General features: G+C 41.5%; 1 protein-coding gene across 2 annotated transcripts in view; it reads left to right on the forward strand.

Annotated features, from left to right (window-relative positions):
- The window catches only part of POLA1 (DNA polymerase alpha 1, catalytic subunit), a 373,413-nt gene that overhangs the window by 19,320 nt on the left and 336,011 nt on the right, over window positions 1-18,082 (forward strand). For both annotated transcript variants that reach the window (XM_074983379.1, XM_074983380.1), the window contains exons 5-12: window positions 4,684-4,799; window positions 5,098-5,160; window positions 8,860-8,958; window positions 10,267-10,465; window positions 10,670-10,823; window positions 11,644-11,822; window positions 14,285-14,397; window positions 14,739-14,855. In XM_074983379.1, the coding sequence (XP_074839480.1) occupies window positions 4,684-4,799; window positions 5,098-5,160; window positions 8,860-8,958; window positions 10,267-10,465; window positions 10,670-10,823; window positions 11,644-11,822; window positions 14,285-14,397; window positions 14,739-14,855 (1,040 nt within the window). The remainder of the gene's footprint in view (window positions 1-4,683; window positions 4,800-5,097; window positions 5,161-8,859; window positions 8,959-10,266; window positions 10,466-10,669; window positions 10,824-11,643; window positions 11,823-14,284; window positions 14,398-14,738; window positions 14,856-18,082) is intronic.

The following is an 18,082-nucleotide window of genomic DNA, read 5'->3' on the forward strand; positions in this document are numbered from 1 at the left end:
GGGTGCCGCCACCACCACTTAAACAAAAAGCTAAACTCAGTTGTGCATCGTTGAATGAACTGGATTTAGTTTGTTGTTTAAGCAGTGGCAGCCAGAGCTGCTCAGCCTTCAGCCACGGCAGGGCAGGGAATCTGGAAGGGAAAGCCGGCTGGGCAGGTAGCCACCCCATGTGGGCAGAAGTCTAAACCAGTGTGAAAGCTGCCAGGAGAGGCGGCGGAGCCTGCCCCTGCCAGAGCTGCACAACCGTGCTGAGGAGGAGGAGGAGAAGACAGTGGGGAGCAGTGGGGGCGGGGCGGGGCGGGGGCAGCGGCTGCGGCAGAACTGTGCGCTGAGGTGAGTTAAGCCCAGGGGATGGAGGGTTCAGAGGGGTTAAGCCTGGGGCTGGTGTGAGAAGTTGGGGCTCGGGGGTTAAGCCTGGGGTCAGGAGAGTAGGTTGCGGCTCAGAGGGGCTAAGCCTGGGGGCAGGGGGGGTGGGTTTGCAGCATGGAGGTGAAGCCTGTGAATAGGGGGAGGATTTGGGGCCTGAGGCGGGTACAACCTGGAGATGGGGGTAACAGCTTTCTAACGGCACAAATCATTGTGTTTGCACTGTTCTTAAAATAGGGGTGATAAAAAGCATGGTTTGACGTTATTTATTAAGGACTGTCTCATATTGACATGCATTGCGGCCTTGAAGTATTGATTTTTGTAGCTGAATTTGAAAACATGGCTCTTCTTGCGATTTTGGTTGCAGACGCCTGACTTAGGTGGTTTGCGTAAGTATGGGCCCAGGATTTCACTGACATTTAACTGCATGTGATGACGTAAGTTTTACAGTCTTGCTCTTTTAGCTAGAACATCATGAAAAAGCCTCACTTGAGTAAATACAGTAAACCTCTGAGATATGCCAATTCACCTTGCACATTTCTCATTTTAACTCGAGTTTGGGGGGACCCCAGTGGCAGCTCCAGCCACAGGGAGCTGCTGGGTCTGGGGGTGGAAGCTGGTAGAGTGCAGTGGGATGCCAGCTCCAGCCCCAGGGAGCCACTGCCCTGGCTGGGGAATTGCGAGGTTATGGGGGAAGGGAGCTGGCCTGGTGCAGCGCTCTGCAGCTCCAGCCGCTGGCTGCAAAGGGGCTGTGCTGAGCTGCTGATTCCTTCAGCCCTGGCAGTTCCCTGTGACTGGAGCTGGTGGAGCTCTGTTCTCTGCCAGTTCCTGTCCCCCTTAACCAAAAGATTCCTTGGCCCTGGCAACTCCCTGGGGGCAGAGCTGGCAGACCTACCTCCACCACAATTTTTGCACGAAATTCAAATTACACCTGATTCTCCAAGGAAGTGATTTGCTGTGCAAGTCAGGGGTCTACTGTATTAAATTTTACCTTTAAATCACTTAAACGTTTTTCAGCATATATGGAAAACAAACACATCTTTTTTCTTACAAAAATAATTTATTTCCCTTATCAAACCTTATGCACAATCTTTTCTGTCGAGGTTATTGGAGCAATACCCAGAACAAACTTGTATTGTCTTAGTAACAGAGAGCAGTAAAGTAGCACTTTACAGACTAACAAAATAATTCATTAGGTGAGCTTTTGTGGGACAGACTCAGTCTTGTTACTCCACAAACAATCTGCAGGTTGAACAGAAGATTTGAAGAAAGTTGGCTCCCTTTCCGACCAAATCAGTGTGGCTGCTAAAGTTTTAGTGAGGCAAAAACAATGCTTATGATAGAGCTCTGTAAATTTCTTGTCGCCATTTTGATAGTTGCCATCTTTTAGTACTGTTTATAATGTCCTAACGTTTTTAATACACATTCAGTGCTCTTTGAATGAAGCTGCATCAATGGGGTGTGTGTGTATGTGTGTGAGAGAGAGAGAGAGAGAGAGCTTTTAATAAATGGTTATCTAACGTAAGTGCAGGGCAGCTGACAAACTGTCCAGCCCCTGATGGTGGGAAGTGGATCTGTGCTTCTGCATAGGGCTGCGCCTGGGGCAGGTGGCATGGGGTGGGGGCAGCCAGCCCTTAGCACTACCCAGAGTGTGCTGAGACCTTCTGACTTGCAGCCTCGGAGTTGCCTGAGGCACACTGCTTGGTGCTTCAGCAGTGGTTAGAAGGACCTGGGGCTCTGCTGCTGCTGTTCCTATAGTAGTGGCAGCTGATAGTTGTGGGACCTTTTGAATTGTCGGGCCCCATGGGCAACTATCCTATTTTCCTCCTCATCTCCCTTCCCCCCATCAGCAGGTCTGGTTAAATTATACAAGTGTTCAAAAAAAAAAAAAAAAATAATAAAAATAAAAATAATAAAAAAAGAAGTGAGCCTTTTTGTCTTCAAACAAGTATAATTTATTTCTTAAGTGTGGAAGTGTCTCCCCCCCCCTCACACCCACCCGTATTGGTCTACTTGAAGGAGATTGGGACTGCACACATTTGTCTGTAACTAAATTACCTGAACCAGTGATGATGTGTTCAGGTCAGGAACGTACTGTAAATCTAATTTATACTGCTAGTTCCAACCTTGGACAACCTAAAGAGATTTACAAATGATGTACAGGGATCACTTCCTCCACAAGAGAGATGAAATGTTGCATTTGTGTAATGTTGTTTTGCAGCTCTGGCATCTGCAGATGGAATGCGCAGGATGTAATTACACAAGCTGGATTTTGACTGAGACAGCAGTTTAGTAGCTACAATTTTGTCAAAAGTGCCATAGGATCTCCACTGGCAAATTGTCAGACTGTCTTACAGCTCTTGGAGTATGGCATTTGCAGTAGCACAGTGCCCCAACGTTATATTAGGCTCAGTACTGACTCCCAGGAAAGAGTGCCTCTTACTGAAGTGTAACACAGTTTCTCACTACAGCTGCGTTTCCCATAGATGGAGCCCTGTGCGGATACAAAAAGGTGTATTCCCATCCATCAGGCTCAACTCATTGGATCTGCGATCCCGATTGTACTTGCATCCTACTTGCATCTGGTGGGGAGGTGGATGGAGCACAAATGAGTGGACGGGGGTAGGGTAGTGCAGGCAGGAGGAAGGCAGTGTGATAGCAGGGACTGACGGTAAGGGCAGCAGGGATCCAGGGTTGGGGTTCACCGACCAGCCCCTCCTGCAGAGAGATTTAGGATGGAGTTTCTTGTGTCCTTTCCCTGCTCTGGCATGCCCCCCTTCCCTGTCCCTTCCACCTGTTGGCTAGGTGGAAGAGGGGAAGAGCCTTGCGTGGGTATCCGTGGATATGAAGTGGATGTCTGTGGATACGCAGGCTCTAACCATAGAGGCTTTCTGTCCTAGGACTGGGCTGTTCTTGACAAGTCTGTGAGATCAGACAGGGTTGCAACACAAGATGTGGCTAGTGATTTTTCGTTTGTGTTTAAAAGCTGGACTGAACCTCTTTGGTTCTCAGGAAAGCTACCAGTTAATAGGCTTGAGGGTGGAAATCACTGTTTTATCTGCAGGATATGAAGAGTGGCAAGGAAAGCTTCCCCATGTCTCCCTGAGGGCAGGTCTGCACAAACATGTAGTATGACTCCACCTGACACTAGCTGTGTGCATGGACCTGGAGGGAGCGCACTAAGGAAGGAGACCTGCTAGGTAACTGGACTTAGGTCACTTGGGAAGTCATTTGCAAAGCAAAGAATTACTCCATGTCTCCATAGTCCCCAGGTTCACACAGTAACTACTGGACTATCTTCTGTGCCCACACACTAGTATGAAAAGCGCCTCTGCTGCACCATACGCTGGAGCAGTGGTTCTCAACCTGTTTACCACAATAGGCTGTGAATGCAGTTCACCATGAGTGGGCAACATCTTGTACTATTCATTTGGCCCTGAGGATGTAACGTGAGCTCCAACTCTGTGCTGATTGGGCCACAGGTTGGAAACCACTGCTCTGGAGTGACCATGTTTTAGTATGAGAGAGGTGGTTCAGGCATTGGTCTCTGTGCTATTGCCAAGAATGCTATGAACTCTGGTGATATTTTTCTGTTACGTAATTGGGAACAGCTATGACAGTGATTCTCAACCTTTTTTATAAAGTACCCTTTCAAAACAAGTAAGTACCCCCAGACTTCTCTCACGTAACCCTCAGGGTGCATGTAGCACTGGTTAAGAAACATGGTCCTAAGGTAATCTGAGGTCTTGAAACAAGTGCCATTCAACCTTTCCAGATTGCTGTACGCTTTGCAGGAGTCAATTTGTTTTGCATACCACCAAGTTACACCTCACTTAAAAACTACGTACTTTAAAAATGTGCAAAAATATCACCCCAGACTACTACTGAAACCTTGCTGACTTTCTGCCATCTTATTATCAAATAATGAATAGGAGTAGAAATACTATATTTACATTTCAGCGTAAGGCATACATGTAAAGCAGTAGAAACAAGTCACTGTCTGAATGAACTTTTAGATTGTACTGCCTTTACTAATGTTTTTATGTAGCCTGTTGTAAAACTAGACAACTATCTAGATAAGTTGATGTACCCTGGAAGACCTCTGTGTATGTCCAAGGGTACATATACCGCTGGTTGAGAAACACTGAGCTATGAGATTGTAACCCCAAACCTTGCATGTACTGCTAATAGCAGCTGGCTTTCAGCAAGTAGCCTAAAGATAGTCTCTTTACCACTTCCATCAGCTTTCCAGCAGTCACTGATAACTGGACTATATTGCTCAAACACAAATAATTAATCTCTCTCTTGCTCCATTAGGAAAGGGCGAGAGAACATCTACAAATGACAAAAAGAATGTGAAGAAGTCTGTGGTGTCGAAGCCAAACACTATTAAGTCTATGTTTATGGCTCGTGCTGGAAAGAAAAGCACAGATGTAAGTTGTTTTTGTATTTCAATTTAAATGTCCTACATTCAGTTAAGCTTGTAACTTTATTTTATTTACTCAAAGTGACAAATGTTTTGGTCAGTGCAATTTTACTTTTCTCAATCAATTGGCACACAAGCCAGAATTAGAAAAGCTCCCATTGGGAGTTTATGGGTGCTTGTCCCTCTTGGAAATCTGACCCATGGCCAGTTTGGAATTAGGAGATTCCACGTATCGAGTCATTGGGTTCAGTTAAGTGCCTGTGATTAAGTCTATATAGTTAACACAGATGTCTAATATTTTACAGAAAACTGTAGACTTGTCCAAGGATGACTTATTAGGGGATATTTTACAAGATCTGAACGCTGAGGTAAGTGGTTGACTTTTGCAACCTGTGATGTACTGAATACTCTTAAACAGTAATGCAATTAATCCACTTTTCCGAAGCTCTTAATAAGAGGTTTTAAAGAAACTGGGCCACTCAAGATTTTTATTATTTTAGTGAAGTCATTCCTAACTCTAGGTTGTGACAGTCTTTGTCCCATGAGTTCTCTTTAGGTGCACAAAAAGACAGGTCAGCCAGTGACTTCAAGTAATCAACATGACAGTAGTCTTTACTGTATAAGCAGAGTTTGTTTAAATTATGACAATTGATGTTGTGGACAGCTTGTATCATCATGTCCTTTGAGATTACCGAATATGACAAGCCATTAATATAAATTTAAAATTACAGTTAAAAAAAATTAGAAAATTACCACGTCCCCTGTCCTTAACTTTGCTTGAATATAAATATTGTATTTGATACTCATCCGCATGTTATTGGATAGCTAACTTATGGTCTATGTCATCTTATTAATGGTTACCAACATCACAGACATCTTAAATAGCTCAGGAAATTGTTCCATGGTCTCATGATATGGTCTGCTGTTGCAAGGTATGTGTGAAATACCAGACTTTGTGCAAGGTGAGTGAGAAACACTTAAGCACATTCACTCTCTTGGCAGTCACTTGATAATGAGTAGAACGTCTTCATGTCACCCTTCTGTTTGTGATTCCATTGATGGCTAATCAGCCTGATTCTGGAGCCGCAGGTCTTACCACCAAAGGGGCAGGTGGTGTTAGCTGTTGAAGGAGCGTGGCGCAGTTTTTGACTCTTCTTCTTCTCCGCCTCTGCTCATCTTCATTGTGATAGGACCTCTCAAATTGCACCACCACCTCATGGATTACCATTTTCCACTGGAGGTGGTCTTGGGCAAGGTTCTCCCAAGTGTCGGTACCAATGCTGCACTTTTTCATGTGTGCCTTCAGCATATCCTTATATTGCTTCCACTGGCTCCCAAAACTTCTCTCTCCTTCCTCCAACTCAGAAAACAGAATCTGTTCTGGGAGGTGCTGATCAGACATTCGAATCGTGTGACCAGTCTGGTGACGTTGTTAACGAATGGTAATGGCTTCAATGTTGGTCGTGTTCGACTCTTCCAGGATTCTAGTGTTCATGTGCCTGTCCTCCCAAGAGATATTTAGGATTCTCCTGAGGCAGTGTTGATATTGTTCAAGTGTCTTCAAAGACACTTGTATGTTGTCCAGATTTCACAGGTGTACAGTAGCATTGGAACAACCACTGTATGGTGTACAAGGAGCTTTGTCTTGGGACAAATGTCCCAGTTCTCAAAGACCTTTTGTCTCAGGCAGGTGACAGCAGAGCTTGCATGGCTGAGAAGATGCTGGATTTCTGCATCAGTCGACTCCACGTTTTCCAGCAGGTCTACATTGACTTCAGTAGAAGGTACATGAGATTGTCCTGTTGGCAAGGGTTAGTGGAGCACCTTGGTCGTTTTGATGTTCAGTGTGAGGCCAAGATTTCTGTATGCTTCAGTGAAGGCACTTAAGATGGTCTGAAGGGCTGCAGGGGAAAAAGCAGCAACCACGTTGTCATCCATGAAGTGGAGGTCCATGATTGAGGTTGTGGAAGTCTTGCCTTTAGCCTTCAGTCTCCTGAGATTGAAAAGCTTTCCCCTTCATCCTATAGACAGTCTTCATGCCATCTGGAAACTTGCAGAACTGTGATGGGCCAATGATGCCACCTTGTTTGACTCCCATTTTGACCTTTGGGATCTGTTGTTGCTCAATACTGTGGCAGTCAAGTTGTTGTGAAGCAGCATCAACATGCTAATTAATTTTTTGCGGCAGCTGATCTTTGAGATTATGGTCCAAAGGGCGCCATGATTGACTAAGTCGAGTGCTTTGGTCAGGTCAATGAAACTCATGGATAAGGCTTAGTTTTTTTCATGACATTTTTCTTGCAGTTATCAGCTGGTGAAGATCATGTCTGGTCTGCTGTTCCTCAGAATGGTCAGAAGCCACACTGGGATTCTGGGATAATTTCTTTTGAGACTGGCAGAAGTGGGTTTGCAAAGATTCAAGCTAAGATTTTCCCTGCCGTTGCCAGAGGGATTCTAGGACCACGGTGGAGGGGCACTTACAAGGGCTTGTTATAGTGCTCCTTCCAGTGAGATGCAACAGCTTCATCGTCTTTCTAGTGTTGGGTACCATCCTTTGATCTCAGGGGATTGAGTCCATGGTTTCTCAGTCCATAAAAAGCTTTGGTAGCAATGAAGAAACATCTTCCATCATTGATGCCTGCGAGATGCTGGAGTTCTCGCAGCTTCTCAGTCCCCGACTCTGGTTTTTCAGAGTTCTAGTTTTACGTTGGACTTCTGCTTTGGCATGCACTTCTCCCTTCATTATGCTGTTGATGTTGTTTTTGCCTCAATCAGGCATTCAATTTCCACGTTGTTCTCATCAAACCAGTCCTGATGCTTCTTTGTCTGGTAGCCAAAGGCTTCCCTGCAAGCTCCAGTGATGGCATTTTTCAGTTGACACCAGTGTTATTCCACATCTTCAGGGTGTACTGTTGGCAGCTTCCTTTGGAGCTCTATGTGGAAGTCACTTCTTCATCTGATAGGGTCCTTCAAGCCTTGTACGTTGATCTTTCATAGAATCCGTTTCCTCTGACTTCTCCATTTGATCACAGTCCGACTTGCCATTATGGATCGAATAAGGTGGAGATCGGTCCAGCAGTCATTGGCGCTAGTTGTTGCATGTGTGAGAAGGACATCACACCGATCCTGAGCCTGTATGATGACATAATCTGTGAGGTGCCAGTGCCTCGATGGAAGATACTGCCCTGAGGTCTTATATTTTGTTTTTCTGGTGGAACAAGATGTTTGTAAAGATGCACTTGTGTTCTGCACATTTCTTAAGGAGGAGCACTCCACTGCAGTTGCTGTTGCCAACTCCTTTCTCAGTCGTGGCCTGCCAGAGGTCTTGTTTCTTCTGACTCTGGCATTGAAACTCTCCAAGAGAATAATCTTGTCTGTTTTGTATATGTCTTTCAGGACTACATTTGGTTGGGTGTAGAACTTCTCTTTCACATCATCTTTGGCGTCTAGAGTTGGTTCACAAGTACTGATGACATTTGCCTGTTGGTATTCGTGTCATCAAGATTCTTTCTTCTATTTAAATGCCAATTGTATGCTTGATGCTCTGTAATATATAAGGAGAACTGATCCCTGTCCTGTGGTTTATGATCGAATATTAATTTTGACTTTCTCTGTTTACCAGGATTTTGTATAATGTATTTAATTGGCATAATACTCCGACAGTTGCCTTTGCTCTTCTGGACCCTCTTGGTCATTGTTTTGCATTCTCTGTTAGTTTAGAATCAAGCTGTGTAGCTGCTTTTAATGTTTTCTTTTAAAGTTACTTTTTTCACAGTGTTGAACAATCAAAGCCAAAACATTTTATTGGTGTTGTTTTGGCCTTGTCACTTTCAGTAAATTGAAAAACAAAAGGTGGTTGATGTGGGAGGGTTTCTCACTTGCTTTTGGAGGGTTTCCCCAAATTCACTAAGTGAAGACGCTTTGCAGTGTCATTTTTTGTTGGTACTCTCATACTTTCTCAGGCTGATGCAGGTAGGGTTAGAAGAAGAGAAAAATTGGGTGGCTTTTTCTTTCTCTGACATATTCTAATAATGCAGGGCCATTCTCATGTTCTCTCCCCTCCTTAGACTGTTCAGATAACTCCACCTCCAGTTGTAAGGCTAAAAAAGAAGAAACCTGTTGGAGCTTCACTGAATCCTTTCTCAATACCATCACAGCCTCCAGTGGTAACGTTGCAGATCCAAATTGATTTTTTTATGTATATAAAAAAATGTTTTTTGTTTTTTTTTTGCTCATGATAGCTTATGTTTTGAATAAGTAAGCACTTATTACTGACTTCCCCATTGAATAGAGTAGGTCTTTAATTTCCTTTTTGATACTCTAATACAGAGCTGAAAATACAGTTTTGCCTCTGAATATCTTTGTAGTTGGGTAAATACATAGGGTTGCTTTATTTATCACTAAAGCCATTTATACAGTGCTGGAATTTTGAATTAGGTGTGCCGGTGGTCTAATGGGCCTAAACTGGGGTGTCCAACATACTAGCCATTAGCTACATGAGGCTGTTTGACTGGTTGAGTGTGTTGAGTGTGACTAGTTGGCTTAAAGAATGAATATATATTCAGAATAATGTGGGTAGTTCACTATAGCAGTATCCACTATAATGGCTACTGCTTCAGAACTGGTTGGACACAATGGTCCTAAGAGAGCAGCTGGAGGTCTTAATTGCTGTTCAGAAAGCAGAATGAGAAACAGGAAGACTGTCTTGGAAAGTAGGTGGAGGTGAGCAGGTGGTGACTAACATTTTCTATATCAGTAGGCTAATCTGGAAGCATAAGTATAGAGAAGTGTATATTTGGTTGAAATAAGAGTTAGTAGAAACCTTTAGGGACGGTTGTCTCAGGAGAGTGCTGAGGGCAGAAGCTGAGAAAGAAAGGATGAGATTGGAGAAGGTAACATTGTAGCAGGGGAATATATTACATGTCTTACCAGTGGTTCTGACAACTGTGTGGTAGACAGTAGAAGAATTTTGGGAACTGCACGTTCCCTGCATTGTTTCAAGGAACAAGCTGGTGGGAGTGAGGATTTTAACTTCCTGTATGTGTTGTCAAAGCAGGCTGCCTGGGGAGGGGGAAAGAAGTTGTAAGGAGTTGCTTGTCAGACACAAATGGGGAGAAGGGGTTCTGAGGTCAGCTTCTTCACTCCAGAATCAAGGCCTGGGTAGACTAGCAAAAATGCTTGGCCAAATAAGAAAATCAACAAACACTGTCCATTGACAACTATGCCCCCTCCCCCCCCCCGCGAACTGTTTGTTGTTGTTAATGTTTGAGTGTGGGAGTTGGGAATAGGACTCATGGTAGACTAAACATTGCTATGGAATTGCGGCGTTGTTGCTGAGGAATTGAGTGTCATGTTGAAGAGTTCACAAAGCTCAGACTATAGACCTTGTTGCCAGCTTCATGCATAACTAAACACTGCAGTTCCTCTTCAATAGTTGTCTTAAGGACAATTAGAGTTTAATAATAATTTTTCAGGTAAAAACTCCTGTTGTAAGAAAAGCTCCCACTACTGTCAGAAAAGAAGTTCCTTCTCCAACTACTTGTGATCCAAAGAGTACCAGTTATGCAGCAATACCGGTTCCTGTCCATAAAGAGAATGGTAGTGCTGAGTATACGATAAAAGCTGTGGAAAATGAAGAACTGGTGAAGGCAAAACCAGAGAAAGCTATGGAAGGTATGTTAAAAATTCTGGTGAAGAATATAGCAAATGTAGCACATTTTAAAATATTTTGGTTAACATTGGGTTTGAATGTGAAAAAGAGCTTAAAAATCTTATGTTTGATTTGTATGAATTCTGTATACAGTTTGTAGTGGCTAGAAGCTGTAGTATATTGTATTAATGTTTCAACTTCTTTACTTCTTTTTACATTGTTTACAGAAGATGATCAGGCCATGGTGGATTTTGAGGATGGGGATTTTGATGAACCTATGGAAGCGGGTATGCCAGAGACTGCTGGGCCCCTGAAGAAAGAACAGAAGCTAGAAAAGAAAGAGACAAAGCAAGTGGATTCTGTGAAGGATGCATCCTTTTTGTAAGGATCTGTGGTTGCAAAAGACCTTTTTTTCTGAAATAATGTTTGACTTCATTTATATTTGGACTTGATATGTACATTTTTAAGAGTCTGAGGAAAGCTGTAACAAATTTCTCAAGGCATTTTTATGTGATTGCACTGTGTAGATGTTAGAAATGTGCAGTTTGAGGGGAGCAAACTGGTTGACTGCTATATAAGAAATGGGTTACTTAATGTTTCTGGGGATAGAAAATTCCCGTCTGGGTAGCATTTATGTTAACTGCTTGATGTATATGGAAAGAGCTGGTGATGTAATGTGGAAATTTTAAACTGGCCATCTCAGTGCTGTTGAGCAGAAATTGGGAACCACTAAAGATATAAATTACTGATTATAATTCCCCAAGACATTAATGATAGTTAAAGCCAGTTTCCCATTGGCAAATAGTCACATCATTCAAGTGAAAAATGCAAAAGTAATGATTTTAAGATCCTTTTCTTATAGGAGAGTGTCAAAGCACATTTTCAATATTGTTTCATGAAGGAGAATAACGTGAAGTCAAACTATGATTTGACACATACATGGTGCTTCACAGATACAAGTAATGAATCTGTTCTGTACCAAATAGCCTATAGTCAAAGATACTCTTACAGTATGGGATGCTGTAAAACATGACCAGGTGTCTAACTGTCTAAAGCACCTTTTAGTGCCCGTCACCTGGATTTATGGAGAGCTGTGTTTAAGTTAGCTGCTTGGTGTGACAGATCTTAAGTCCATGTCTTCTCAACAATTATGGTTGTAGTAAACACGCAACCTTACTCGTATGTTTCTCAATACTTGCAGAAGTTCTTCTATACCAGAAATGTCCTGTTGGAACGGAATGGATGAGGACGAATTTGATTTAATTACCTCAGAAGTTCAAGTGGACCCCAGTTGCCTACCACTAGTGACTGGGGAAGGTGGTGATCAAGTCTTTAGGTTTTATTGGCTGGATGCATATGAAGACCAATATAGTCAACCAGGTATCTACACTTTTAAAGAAAGAAGGTAGTTCATTCCCGTCAAGTTGTTCTCGCATTGAAGGGTGGGATTTTCAAAGAAGCCCAAGCGCTGCCTAGACGTCTGTGCCTGCTGAAATTCTCCCCCGGAAGCTGCTGTGTAACTTTTGGGGAGTTTGTTTCTCCCTCTGTACAACATAACCAATTGACAAAATAAGTCTTGCTTATTATGTGTGGTCTGATTATAGTCTTGGGGGAAGGAAAAGGATTTTAGTGCTTCTTAAATCTAGGAAATATGCTGACATTGTTTACCTCAATGTGCTAGGGATGAGTTGATGTGTCTGACTTCTTGGCTAGATTGTATGGTAGTTAAATGCGCTGGGCTTTTGCTTTTGAAAGTCTAACCTGAAATCCTGATTAGACCATTAGTTTGCTTTACCTGATGATAAACTTGTCTCTGCACAGCAAGTAACATGAATTGGAGGAGGGGAGGCAGACTCTTTGTGGAATGGATGTTATTGCATAAACATCTTCATAACGCCAAAACACCTGAGTCCTATTGCGTTTATTTCAAAGCTCTAGTGCTTGTGGTTTCTGTCTTCTGCATGTAACAAACTCATTTATGCTTGTTGTTAGTAAAGGAAAAATATCAATTTTGGAGGCTTTGAACTAGTGCTCCAAGTGCTAAGTTGAATGAGTTTTACAGTTACAGCTTTCTTAACTTGGTGGGCTAGAGGGGTTAAATATGAGTTGGTTTCTTTGTATGCTGAGCACATTGAAAAGTTTCCTGAGGAGAGCAGCTAGTGATCACAGAAACCTTGGCGAAATCAATGCTTTCTAATATAAAATAGTTACTCCTAAAGACCTTGTTATTGTTTTTCACTTCTGTCTTGGCTTGTAAATCACTGGTTGCTAAATGGAACATAATTATGAAATAATTTTATTTTTCTTGCATATGAGAAGAGATACCCCATCCTAGTGACATGTCAGGGTTGAATAATCACCTGCACCTGGCATCAGTTAGTATTGCGGTGGGTGGGTGTAGAAGTAAATTTAGGCATTAGTTTTTAACAGGGTGATCTTTATGGCAAATGGGGCATAAACAATGTCAAATACATTGCTTGAAATGTAATTACTTTAACTTGACTGCAAGGTAAATTGGCCTCTAAAATCATTTGTGATTATAAAATAAACGGAACTAAGACCACCACATCCAGTGTACAGCTTCCTTGAATTATAACTTAAAGCAATGTAAGGGTTTTGTTGTGCCAGGAAAATGGGATGTGCCTGGAATGGGATTGCTCTCATAAAACCATATGGAAAAGAGGCAGAACCACCAAATCAAGTACAGTGCTCAAAACTGACATAACTGAGCAAATGTTGGAAGAGACTGAACCAAGATGAACCGGAAAAATAGATGGACCTGGAATAGGATTGCTTCTCAATAGATCTTACAGAAAAGAGATGATAAAGAGAAATTCGGAGTAGTGTTCTGTTTTGCCACGGCTAAGTCAGTGCTTAAGGTGTGCAAACTAGAAGAAAATGTTATTGGAAAGCACACTGACTTTTTTTTTTTTTTAAAACATAGTGAATGATGAGAGTTTTTTATAGGGATGAAGGAAAAAGGTACACTTGATGGAATTCCCATGTAAAAACTAATAAAAAAATTAAATGGACAAATTTTAAGATCCCTTTTATTAAGAAATCCAAAATAAATATTAACTTAAGAAAAACACTATTTTTGAAAAATACAGTCATGTGAAATAAAGCATGTACATTTTCATTTTATTTTCCAAAGTAAGTCCCTTAATTGACTTGAATTTGATTGAGGAGTTTATTGAAAGCTAGTGCAATTTACAGCAGTAGTTTAATGTGCTCCCATCTTACAAGTCCACTTAGGTGGACTGCAGCATTCTGTCCTAAATTCAGCTTCAAATGTTTTGAAGGTCTAATTCCACATAGGCTGCATTGTAGTTTGTTCATTACACCTTCATCTTATGGTGACGCAAATGTGGGTAACTGTGGCCTGTAGTAGTAATAGTAAGCCACTTCCATTCCTGCATCTTGGAGCAGCAAAGAGAAGACTGACATAAAAGCTGTCTTGGCTATACCTGTTACCTTGGCATCCAGGAAAATCCAGAATTTAACATCATCTCTAAGTTGTCCACCTGTACTGCTGCACTCCCTCTCTGAGCAGTGCTGATGTGAGTTTCACCACTGCCAGTTGCTTCTGTTTCCCACACCATTCTCTCTTTATTACATTGCCACTTTGGATCCCAACCCACAGTTTGAGAACCACTGTTGTTAACCACTGACCATAGCAGATGGAGCTGTCGGGCAATACAAGTTGAAAATTACTTTGGTCCTGTGTGTAAGTTAATCTTCATTATTAATCTACTTCAAGTTGCATTTTTTCTGCAGGCAGTTTTTTCTGAGAAATTTTAGTTCTCTAACATCTAGACTTTTCTTTTTATCTCTTTTCTTAGGTGTAGTATTTCTGTTTGGTAAGGTCTGGATTGAATCAGCAGAGACCTATGTTAGCTGTTGTGTGACAGTGAAAAATATTGAGAGAACTATCTATCTACTTCCACGTGAGATGGTAGGTCTGAATTCCAGTTAGCTTCTGATGGGAAGCTATTGAAGTAAAATGCTTTCTGACTTGTTTAAATGCAAAAAATAAGTTAAGCTGATCATTGCTCATTTGATATGCATCTCAAATGCAGTGTCTTTTTGGCTGATCTTCTGCTTAGATGATAGATTAGTAGTCTTTGGTAAGTTTGGCTGTGTGAACTCCTTTATTTTGGTGCCATAGTATTCCCTAAATACAAGCTTTGAGTGCATTTCAGTTTATGCATAAAAACTGAATGTTGTTGACTTGTTAGTTTGATGCTTTTTGTCATAATCTACAAATGAAGTAATTTGAGATGACTCTTTTTAAAGCAAATGGACCTAACTTCTGGTAAAAAGACTGAGAATCCGGTGACTATGATGAATATCTACCAAGAATTTAATGACCAGATTGCTGTAAAATACAAGATAATGAAGTTCAGATCCAAGGTTTGTGTGTCATTTACATACACATCACATTCCAATCCCTTCCTTTTTTGTTGTTGTGTTGTTGTTGTTTTAGTAGGCTAGGAGAAAACTTTCAGTGGACAGCCATGATGGTTGATGTGTGGAGTGGAAAAGACAGAGAGATAATTTAGGTGTATGTTCTCTTGTAACAGCCAGGCACTGACTGTCTTGACTCTTTCTGAACTCAAGAATAACTGAGACAGGCTCTGGAGATGAGTCTAGTATAGAACAAATTTTTCAAAATTTTAATTCCAAAAGAAATGTCATCAGTGGCATGATATTGGTAAAATGTCAGCAGCGTGGGATCTCTGCATCAGAAGGCAGCTTTCTTTGTGATCTAAGGCTGTGCCCTGATTTTTCTCTTGCAACATTCAAAACAGGTTTTAAATATGCTTGTGGCCAAATAGTTTATAGATGTGCCCTCCTAATTATAAACGTGACGACCTGCCAAAATCCTGCTAATGAGTTAATAAGTTTTAGCCAGTACAGCTTTGTGAATCAGTGTTGTTTCTCTATGGTGGACTCAAACCACTGGTGAAACTGTTTCAGGGTCTTCCTTTCCTCCACCCCCACCCCCCCATCTCTATGCCATATTTAATAGAGTTCAGTGTACTACATTATGCAGCACTGCCTGTTTAACTATAACACACTTGTTGCCCAGAGGTAGCGAAGGGATACACGCAGGGCTTCACTTACAAGCACAGAGAAGGTATATATGATCAGGTGAGCTAGCATCTCGTAGCATCCCTTCTGTGATGTTGGCAGTTCTGATTCCTGGGCTGCTTGTATTCATTTCTCGTAAATATCCTAGTTATTGTAATGAATATGAACACAAGTGGGAAAAACCATCTGTGGCCACCTTGGTGGGACACTGGAACTTGCACTTGAAATTTAGTAATGTGATTTGCATGCCTGACCTGCTGTGACACTGAGCGAATTTCTTCACTCAGTCTCTTTCCCCCCGCCCCCCAGTTCCCTCCCTTTTATCTGTGTGGGTTTTCCACCCCCCCCTTTAGACTGTTAGCTCTCCGGGCAGGAACTGTTTTTTATGTGACTATACAATGCCTAGAGCCTTAGAAATTACAGCCAAGATGAGTATGCCCTAAAGGTTACTGTACTGCAAATCATTAATGAGGTAGATAACATTTCCTTTTTGTGGAGATTAGGGGACCGTCTTGAGAGGTAAACTATTCATTGAATCCTTTGCTGTGCTTGACACTTTTAATGGCACTATATATCTGGGCCACTTCACAAGCAGTTAAGAGAATGGTGAAGTGGAAGAAGTTGCTCTGCTAGAAAATAGAGGCAGACATGTTTGGTGATAGAATAGAGGTGTCAGAGGAATCTGTTCATGAAGGCCAGTTTTTTGCAAAGCAAAATAGGCAGAAATTGTGCTAGCAAGGGTTTCACAAATCTGGATTGAAGTGCATTGCTTACAGCTGTGTGAGGAAGCTGATTCAGTCACTTCACAAGCATTCATTAACTTCTCTCCCTTTTTCCTCTTTCATATGTGTGGATAAATGCAAGCATTTCTTTACAGTCCAGACTTGGATGAAGATGAATACAATGCTGGCATCACGTTTCTTCAGTTAAGCACTCAGATGGTCTTCCTGTTTTCTTGAAGTGTCTTGGAGTGTCAGGTTGAGCGTTTACAAAGAATTGCAATCTAACTTTGGGATTAGTTTTGATTTTTCTTGGACTAGTGATCAGTACTGTCATTAAGTCCTTGTGTAACATGCTTGACAAGCAGTTTGGAAGGCAGAGGACAGTACAGGAATAAAAACAAGAGGGGTGTAAAAATAAGGGGGAAATCACAATATTGATGGACAGCTTAAGTGTTCTGAAGCATTATTGAAATGCAAGTGCTTCCAAAATGCTTCCTGAACAGCAAGTTCACTCAGGAAATATCGTACACATCCATGCAACAAAATGTAACCCAATGAAATATTTTCAAGCCTTCAGTAGACAAGATTGTATGCCGCTTTGCCATATTCTATCAATGCATTTTGTCTGTTTCAGCTGTTCTTATGATCAAAGTAATTCTGATCAGTTTACCTTTGAATTTTTTTCACTATTTCTACTTGTATGTTCTCAATATATTGCACTTGTAAGTGGGAGATGGAGATGGGTAGTTTGGGTGTAATGCAAGTATATACTAGCTCACTGATCAGGAAGAGAAAGCTGAAGAACCTTGAAATTGGGAAAAATGACAAGTTGAATGAAGCAGGTTTCAATAATAGGGAGGTCTTGAAAGCACATATTTTGGATTGTTCTTTGAACAGGTGCTGAAGGATTAGGAGACCTCTTTTTTAAAAAAAATCTTCTACGTGTGCAGAGTGGCAGTTAAAAAGATGATAAAGGAAGTGGTAACAAAGATAAAGATACCTGCATTTCTGTCTGCCTGCACATAGAGATTATAGATGTTCAGCCTCATTATGTCCACACTGGTGTATTGCAATTAATTCAGTAGAAGGCTCATCAGTATAGACAGGTCCATCTTTTAACAATGATGATAACTTTATTCATTGCATACCAAGATACCAAACAAACTTCTGTGCGAAGATGAAATCTGATTTGAGAGTGAGGACAAACAAATGCTGTATCTTACTGTTCTGTTGGGAATTTGCCACGAAGTCTGAACTGACTTTTCTCTGTTAAGATTTGGACTGTAATGATCTTCTATTAAGTTGTGAATGTTACAGAAGCATTTTTACTGTACTTTACACTTCGCTATAGTTATGATGAGAAGCTCATCGATTGAGAAGAACGTTATACAAAAATGAGATGGACTGCGGCAGCATGCTCTTTTTTACTCCGTAGTCTATTTAAATTTGCAAGAGGTGGTTTTGAAGCCTGTGTGTTTAAAAAAAAAAAAAAAAAAAGACTATACTGTAGGAGATCTTGATATATGACTAGAACCAGTAGGAACTACAAAAATACAAATAACACATGCCGCAAGTGACTCCTCGCTATCCATGTTGCATAATGGCTGCAATGTGCTGTTCTTCAGCTGGTGCAACAGTGTAGTATCCACACACATCTCCTGGAATTCTTAGTCTTCAGGAAATTTTAACATAGTTTTGAACAGCAATTGTGATTGGTTCCAACTTTTGCATTGCTAGTGAACATGGTATTACTGTTGCAGACCTATTTGTTCAATAGCAAAGTGCTGAAGTGGTTTGTGATAGCAGGCTATTTGTGTGGAGCCA

Source organism: Carettochelys insculpta, chromosome 1, assembly GCF_033958435.1.
Source record: "Carettochelys insculpta isolate YL-2023 chromosome 1, ASM3395843v1, whole genome shotgun sequence".
NCBI classification, from domain to species: Eukaryota; Metazoa; Chordata; order Testudines; family Carettochelyidae; genus Carettochelys; species Carettochelys insculpta.